The sequence below is a fragment of the Phalaenopsis equestris genome, unplaced genomic scaffold, assembly GCF_001263595.1.
Source record: "Phalaenopsis equestris unplaced genomic scaffold, ASM126359v1 Scaffold000479, whole genome shotgun sequence".
NCBI classification, from domain to species: domain Eukaryota; kingdom Viridiplantae; phylum Streptophyta; class Magnoliopsida; order Asparagales; family Orchidaceae; genus Phalaenopsis; species Phalaenopsis equestris.
In genome coordinates this window covers 101,264-110,849 of record NW_018164920.1, presented here as the reverse complement: position 1 = coordinate 110,849, position 9,586 = coordinate 101,264, and the positions used below count along the sequence as shown (strand labels likewise).

The window sequence follows — 9,586 nt, the reverse complement described above, 5'->3', positions numbered from 1 at the left end:
CCTTTCTTAACATAAATCGAATCTAAAAAATCTACTCTCCTAACCGGATTATCAGATGGTCGACGTTTAATGTGACCAAACCATCCTTCTCTAATCTTGTCTGCCACTGGAGCTACACCAACCATTTCACAAATACATTCGTTTCGCATTTTGTCTCTAAGTTTCAAGCCACTCATCCACTTAAGCATTACAATCTCGGCAACACTTAACTTAGTTTATGCTTCTCTTTTAAATGCCAACATTTTGCGCGATAGAGCATTGCAGGTCTCGCCACCATCTTAGAAAATTTTCCTTTAAGTTTAAGCAAAACTTTTCTATCACACAATAGGTTTGATGAATTCCTCCACTTCAACCAACCAACATGAATTCTAGTAATAACATCCCCATCTATATCGTAATCACTTTAAACAATAAAACCGAGAAATCTAAAATGATCATAGGCTTTTAAATATTTGATCACTCATAATTACAACTCTGGCACTAGGTCTACTACTACTTAAACTATATTCCATGTATTCAGTTTTAGATCTACTCGAACAATGGCCTTTAGACTCAAATGTCAACCTCCATAATTCATATTTTTCTCTAGTCTTATCCACAAGAAGGATATCATCAGCAAAAAACATGCACCAAGGTACATGCTCCTGTAGATGTTCGCTAAGAGCATTCATAACTAAAGCAAAAGGACATGGGCTTAAAGTTGATCTCCGATGTAATCAAATTAAAATAGGAATATACTTGTTCAATCTTCTTACTATTTGAACACAAGTTGTTTGAACACAAGTAACAACTCTAATACAAATTTTTTTAATGACTTAAATATAAATCATATCAACACATTTCTTTTCTAGACCCCTCCAAAGAACTCTTGGAATTTTATCGTAAGCTTTTTCTAAATCAATAAAAAAACATATGTAAATCCTCCTTACTACTTAAATATCGATTCAATAAATAATATTTTAATTTAAGACGCATTACATTTTAATATTTCGAATAATATTATAAATCAAAATTTTCAAACATTACATTTTCTCCTTTATTTATTAAAATATCTTATTTCTAACCATATGATTAAAATCAAAAGGCTATTATTGGACAAAATTAAAAGTGGATGGGTTTTAAAAATTTGAATCGATTCACCAATTCGTCGGTTCAACCCCAATTGTAATCAATTCAATCTTAATATTGCGTAGAAATTGTCTTGAGCTTGAACCAAACCAGTCCAATGAATGGTTCAAGATTGAACCATTAGAACTGGTCCTGTTCTTAAAACTTTGCATCTCTCGATAGCTCACACCCTATCTAGTAGTCGTTCGCGAATTGCTCGTGTTCGACATGCCAAAGAGCAAGTATTTAATCCATTTATTAAGTAAAAGAAGCAAACACGAACAATTTTTTTAACTAAATTTATAAATGAGTCGAACAAGAACAAATATTTGTTTAATTGTGTTTGGCTCATTTTAGCTAAAATTAATAAAGTAATAATTAATTATATTTAAATAAATATTAAGATATATTAATGTGGGTCAATGAGTGTTAATTTAAATAAGTTAATTATTTAGTTTAATTTGAACTCAATTAAATTCATTAAATTAGAAAAAAACTTAGCTAAATGAAAAGAAAAATTTATGATCATACATAATATAAAATTATCCATATCTTAAATTATGCCAAAATAATTAACTTAAAACCTTATTTACTATATATTATATTATTCCAAAAAACCTAACCCGCCGCAGCAACCATCCTTTCGATTTCCCTCATTCAGTTTCCACTCAGCCCTTCGAGCAAGAGGTTTTATGCTTTGTTCCACTACCCTATGATTTTCATTTATTCATCGTCACCGACATAGCTCAAAAGCGAAAATACCCTTCTCTAAAGAGATACACGTTTGATTATCTCTCTTCGTTCTCGTTCGTAAAAGAGAACTCATCTCTCTCACCCATGGCTTGCCTTTTTGAGCTTTTTGTACTGTAAATCCTTCTTTTCTCGTTCTTCTGACAGTTGCTTGGGTAGCCCCTCCGTCATCGCTCATTTTTATTATCTCTAGTATATATCATCCTCGTTTGGGATTCGAATGTGATTGTTTTATTCTAAATTTCTCACATAAGTTGGTATTCCTATTCTTCTAAATTAAGTATAAGATGCAAAATAATTTATCTGACTAAGTGTGAATCTTGTATTTTACTCATCACAATATTTTTTTAAAAAATAGCGATGAATCTATGACAGACTAACAGTATTAGAGTTTGCTTTCATTTCTTAGACTATATCTTAAGCGCTCCATATATATTTTGAAAATTTGATGTCATGTTTAAATTTTTGTACAACATAGTTGAAATCTTTTATTTTCTATGAAATTGTTGCATGTGTTTAGGATCTATGGCGTAGTGTCACCGTAGTGTCATGGTTTATTGCTTATATATGAGATGTTTATGTAGGGAAGGCATTAAAAATATCTTATCATGCAAAGACCAAGGACTGTAAGCTCTATATATGCGTAATAATTTATAAGTGGTATTTGGGATGGTGTTTCAACTTTCAACATACCATCTATGCACTTATTAATTGTTAAATCATTTTTTTTATGTTGAAAAGATTTTGAGTCACATTTATGTGAATTTGTTGCAGTTTACATATGATTTACAAGTCATATTTCAGCAGCCTTAGTCAGCACCATTCTATCTATGCACTTAATAATTGTGTAATCAAGTTCAATTTAGTACTTTGACTTGGTAGCCCTACTCCTATGCAACAGATAGTGTATGGTATTTTTGTATAATTTTGCAAGATCTTTGTACTTTCTTATGTGGTGTAATCACTAATAAGAGAGCTAGGCCTTTAATTGGATGGAAAAAATGCAAAATCCTTTAGCTAGTTGAGTATTTTATCAAAATATTGTGGGAGAATACGGAAGTTATGGCCATTGTGATCGAGCAGTTATCCTCCCTAGTTTTGCTAATCACTATCAATTATAAATTTATCATGCTTTCACACTATGTTTCAGAATAAGGTTTGGTTAGAAATATGTTAATTCTGCCTACTCGAATATATTTGTATTGCTTATATGAAATATGGCTTTTAGGGACACTTGTTACCATGCACTCACAATATGTTTTTTTGAGGATTAGGAGGCAGAATTTGTTGTCTTTGCTATCAATCATTATGTATTCATACTCTGAGCTTCACAAAAAAATTACGAAAAAAAAAAAAAAAAGATTTACAGTCCTTGCTTAATTCTCTCAGATTTGTTGGCTTTATATAATCAACACTTCATTAGTGAATTATTCATTGTTGCACGCCTTTTCATATTTTGTATTCATACTTTGGTTAAACAAAGTATTAAATTTATAGGAACAAATTGATAGGTTTTAAAATGTTACTCATCTTGCAAAAAGTTACTAATGTAAGTTGAAAATAGTAACAAAAATTTGAACATTGGATTACCACACACACAGCCTGAGATAGTTATTGTTGACAGCAGCAATCAAAAAGTCTCCACTACTGCCAAGAAGTGATGAAAATAAAGTATATAATATGGGAATATTTTATTGAGGTAACATTTACAATCAAAGAGCATCCAACTCAATTTTGGTCAATGAGTATGTTGTCGCACCAAACGTCATAAATCTAAAATTGACACTACTTCACATCTCCTTGAACATGCAAGGGACTGAAAAATTTTAAAATAAGAGTAAACAAATAGTTGAATTATCTGCTAACAACAACAACAAGTCTTTTATCACACTAAGTGTGGCCGGCTACATGAATCCTTTTTCTCCATTGTGTCCTATTGAGTGCATATTTTCATTTAATTTTATTTATGCAATATATCCAAGTCTTTTAAGGTCTACATCTGCCTTTTTTAACATAAGTCAAATCTAAAAGATCTTTCTCCTAATCGGATTATCAGATGATCGACGTTTAATAGTTAACTTATCTAATAAAATGCAAAAAAATATTAATTTTCATGTCATTTGATGTTGATGCAGAAATTGATATTTCTATGTTTCATGATCCAAAAAATTAAGATTATAACATGAGTATTGCGCATGAGTATTCATTTATTATTATTGAGTATTTGTGGTTTAATGTGTTAATGAAATCCTTGAATCTAAACTATGAGAGGGTTCTAAAAACAATAAAAAAAAAAGTTTGCATGGAGATATATGAATTCGGGAAATATAAGTTGAAAATTTATCATTTTACATGGAGATATATGAATTCGGGAAAGATAAGTTGAAAATTTATCTTAAGAATGTATATAGAATTTTATTAACTTTTGAATTATGATTATTGGATTAATAATCAAAATGCCCGATACATGTGTTTAATTCTTCATTAAATTGATCAATATTGAAAGTTACAAAAGTAAGCCATAAATTCTAGAGTTGGAACCGCCTCACATTGGTACATATATTTTTGATCCAATCCATGATTGTCATTTGGATTGCAAAATTCAAGACAATGTGTGTACTATCATCTTGAATAATACTAGCAATAGTGTTATCACTGCTAGCTTACTTATAGCTAATTTTCAATCAAGAGATAAATTTCATTTTCATATGTAATTTTTCATGTAAGATGTTGTACACATGCATTAACCATTATGGTTCGAGTTGGTTTGACAGAGATTCTGGTTGTAATTCATCAAATTAGAGTTGTTAAATATCTTAAGAAATCAGCATTAAGAAATTAGCAATAATGTCACATAAGTTTGTGAAGGTCTCTAAGCAATTAAGATTTTCAACAACAAAAAGATTTGTCCATTGATACACCAAAACTGTGGAACCCGACATACCGAATGCTTGAATATGTCTTTGCTTATTGAAATGTGCTCAGTGATTATACAACCCAAGATAGCAATTACACATGGTTCCCATCAGATTTAGCAAATGATTTAACTTTTCCACAAAATTTTGACTTGATGCATAGCTTTCTTGATTATATTGTAACATTAATTCTATTCAATATTCTAAATCTGATTTACATATTTATCTTGAGGATGATTTATTTATGACCAATAATGATCAATTTGACATTTTTGAATGGTGAAAATTAAATACCCTCAAGTATTTATGACTGTTCTCAAAATGGCTAAAGATATTTTGACAACTCTTATAACAATGATTGCCTTGAAATCTACATTTAGTGTTGGTGACAAAGTTCATAATAATCATAGCAGTTCATTATCAACAAAAACAGTCAATGCACTTTTGTGTTTGGTTAGATCAAATCTTTTACCAAAAGTGTGAAAACTCCCTTGATAATATCTCCAATTATTAAATTCTTTGGAAAATGTTAATTTATTTTTCTTATTAAAAATTTTGATCAATATTTTGTACTAGCAAAAGCTATTGGAGAAAGAAAATCTTACTAAAGAAAATCTTACTATAAAATTATTGGAAAAAATACATTGAAGGTTGAATCATACTTTATTTTGGTTGTTTCAGCCTATGGGTACTTGAATATTTGGATTTGAAAGTTGGACAGTGGAGTATGGACAATGGTTTGGTATGCTGTTATTTCAGAATAGAACATTGTATTGGAGTAATTTGCTTTTTAATTGGTTGGGTTACACAGCCATTGATGTTGGAATATTAATTTTATTGTCTATAACTCTTATATTACATGGGCTGGATTTTTTTGTAGAAATTTTTCATTGTTGCTTCTTACCTCTTATCTGCTTTAGGTTTCTCTCGAGTTGCTTAATTAATTGGTTCAGTTAAATGGTTATTTTTCTACCGGTTACCACTACTTGAGTTTAGTTTGTTAAATCTGAAAAATGTTGAGATTATTTTGGCTGATGTGGTTAGCTAGTCGTTTCATGTTTGATAAACCTATTTTTTTATTTCTACTTGTTGGTTGGTGATGTTTATGGGCGCTGGCTTCTTGCTTGTTTCATGCGTCAAGGAAACGCCGAAGTTCAACCACCGCTTGACATAAAAATCACCTAGAATTTCACTTGTGAAATGATACTTTATATATTATATTAGTAAGAAGAACTAAGAAATACATACTAACAAAAAAGAATGAATATTTACGTGTGATCATTATTCTTTCTATAGTCAACTCCTCTGCTTTAGGATGTCTTTCTCATTTGGACAGAACATAGTCACTTGGGCTACCTAGAAATAAAAAAAAAGCCACGTCAGTGAAATAGCTTGTAAAATTACAACATAACATCTTCTCACTCACCAGCTTTAAGGATCCCTTACTCACCTCCGCACTTTCCAACTTTATCTTCTTTCATATTTTAAGATTCTCGACCTTTCACTCCTTCCTGAGGTCAGCCAACATGATGTCTTTGGAAACATCAAACAATCCAAGTGAAACTTCCATTTCTTGTAAGCAACAAATATCAAACGAATGTGGAAGGAGAAGGAGATGCAATTTTGCAAACTCCCCACAACATAATGAGGCAAGTCATTTATACTAGCCAACCCATGCAAACATGGAAAAAGCGAAAAAAATGATCAAATCTAAGCACAAAATTTCACATTAACTTTCCTTAAATTCCACCAAATACTCATTCCTTGCACATTAAATGCCAACTATTGCATCAATCAATTTTTCAAAGGAGAAAAAGGCAAAAACTCGAAAAGCAAAAATGTTCAACTTGCCCAAAAGAGTGGGAAAAGTATTGGTCATTATTTTTAATATGCAAAGATCATGATTTATATCTTCTTTTTTTTATTTGTAGTTGTCTAACAAAAATATAAGAGAATATGAGAACTAAATGTACACCGCCGAGGATGAAATCACCCAAATAAAGGTCAAGGAAACACATTCACTAAAAGAGGATAGAAACAAGCTTGATAGGCTTGGCTCAAGGCAAGCTCATCAAGAATAGTGTGAGACAAATTCGGAAGCCATACTCAAAGAAAAGAGCTCGAACGCAAAGCTCGGGACGGACACCAGATGATTCCCAAAAGGATAAGTTCAACACATCAATCCTATAGGATCAAGGTAGACTCATCAACCAACTACAAGAAAAATTCACTGAGCTGATGAAGAACTCAACTAATGCTATAAATAGACTCACTAGACTGACTCAACTCAAACAGTGTCCCAAGCCAACATAGCTACTACACAACTATCGCCAAAAGAGCCTATGACTTTTCCAAGTTTGATAATTTAGTATTAATCCAAGCCCAAGTCAGTATTTAAGGCACATGACTCTTACATTTTTTTTTTCTTATAATTTTTACAAATACAACTCATTCTTTAGCAGACATGTAGCACTCCCCCGATCCTAATTTTTAAATAATGGGTCACAAGTAGTGTAAGTGCTACTTAATTCTACTTAATTGTCTTATGTGATGTTGCCCCCAATTTACGAAGCTTGAAAGTGAATTTGTTCTTTCTTCCTTCAATTTTTTCTCTCTATTCTTCTTTGTTTCTCATCTTTTCTTTTCCTGAAAGTTAATAACGTCACAGCATAACCTACAAACAAAGTATAGATTAGAATTAATTCCCCACTTTTCTATAGAATCCCATGAGCCTACTAGTTTTTGCTCTTTCAAATTTGGTAATTATTTACTATAGATTCACATAAGAGTTGTTCATCCATATCATTAATCGTGAATAAATGTTAGGCTGAGCACTCTTAATCAAATGTCAATGCAATCATCCAAAGGCTATTTGCCTATGTTAAAAGTGATATAAATGTTCCTTTGTATTATTTCTATTATTTACCTAATTGCTATTTTAATTATTTTTACCTTGCGGTACTCAAATTGGGGAAGGTTTTGTAATTTAGAAACCAAACAAACCTTGAAGGTAAGTGAATCTCTCTCTCTATCTTCCTCTCCCGTGATTTCTTGGCCTAATAGAACTTGGGTTGGTTAAGTTGAACATTTATATCACGATTAATTTGTTTTGCCTTTATTTGAAAGCACATTTATGTCATTTAGGCTATGCACACTTATAACATTATTTGAGTTGTAATTTAGAAACCAAACAAACCTCCTCCCTAACAATCAAGTTAAATTTATCTTATAATTATATCCTTCTATGAATAATTTAAGTTGATTCAAGTATTTTTTTAATGAAAATTATTTTATTAAAAAACACAACTAATCAAAAAATGAACGGTACAACAAAAACAAATATAAATGTTCCTATATGATAATTGGAGAAATTGAATTGTACTGAAATTTTTATTGAAATCATTTGTATCAATCAAATACTATAATATTCAGTTTTTTTTTTTTTTTTTCAAATAATTTGTTCAAATGAGAATATCATTTGCCCAATTAATTCTCTTGTCCTATTGTTTTCAATATTATTTCTTCTGTGTGGAATTAGGAAGGTTTATTTTTTTCAGATAAAATTAAGTATATATGAAATGATATCATAGTATGAAAATAAAACCTTTATGCTTCATATATATATAATTTTGTGCCATTTTAATCGAAAATTTCAAATATCCATTATGATGATTTTGGTCAATTAGTCCAACATGTCATTTTGCTAGTATCCAACTATATTATAATTAAAAAGGGGACAGTAATTTTACCAATAATAAGCTTTCTTCTTTAATTTCAACAATAAAAAAATCTTAGCAACAAAGAAGACTAAAAGATATAAACCATTGGTTTCAAAAATAAATCATAACCTTTCAAATAAAGGAATTAAGAGCACAAGTGTCCACAAGGAGGAGAGAAAAGAAGCTACAAATTACATGTGGGTAGATCAAGGGACAGGCACACAAAGGAGTTGTTAAAGCTTTTAAGGTCTTTATTCATATCAATGTTTTTATTTTCTCTTCTTCAATTCATTTACTCAATGTGATAGGCAAGTTTAGAAGTTCAAGTGCTGCTTAAGATAGCATGCAAGTCGAGCAACGATCACAAGGGTGGAAGTCAAATGGATGGCACCTCAGAGATTGTCCGCGTTAGTAGTGCACTTGCTCTCCCTTATGAAACAGATGAAGGCAAGGAGAATGTTATGGCACTTATGTTCAAATTGTTCAAAATGTGGAAGTTTGCATTCATGTCTAACATAAATTTGCATCCATGATGATGAAATCCTTCGTTTTTTTTTCTCATGCATTAGCAAAACATTCATGCTTGTTAATGTATGGTTGTACTTGTGTCTTCTATTATGAAGTGGTACTCCTTCCAAATATAGACCCATATATATTATTTGGTAACTAAAATCCATAAATTCTGAAATAGATAGCAAAATAATTTGCCAGTATTTAATTGGATAGAATACATGCCATGCAAAACAGTTTTCAGGATTTAACTTTTTTCACGGGATTTATTAGATCTGGATTAGCAGGATTGACTAAATCCTACAGGCAGACAAACAGCCCCTAAATTGCCACTTAAAATAATCTTGTAGTAGATTTTGATTATAAATACCATCAACAACAACAAAGCCTTAATCCCACTACGTGGGATCGGCTAAGAAAGCATTTTTAAAAAATGCAAAAGCACGAAGCCCTAACAATGCTTGCAGAAGGGCAACCGTGAGAATTATCAGCAAAAAAAAAATAACTACGTTGTTTGTGTGTTTAGAAAGAAGGGGAAAGAATCGGAAGCAGTTAAAGAAGGAAAGTACTCACAGAGGGACGACG

The 9,586-nt window shown here is 31.0% G+C and overlaps 1 protein-coding gene across 1 annotated transcript in view; it reads left to right on the top strand.

Annotated features, from left to right (window-relative positions):
* The window catches only part of LOC110027999 (ABC transporter C family member 4-like), a 33,943-nt gene that overhangs the window by 19,137 nt on the left and 5,220 nt on the right, over positions 1 to 9,586 (top strand). Inside the window, exon 4 of the mRNA XM_020729682.1 lies at positions 8,800 to 8,949. Within this exon, the coding sequence (XP_020585341.1) occupies positions 8,800 to 8,949 (150 nt within the window). The remainder of the gene's footprint in view (positions 1 to 8,799; positions 8,950 to 9,586) is intronic.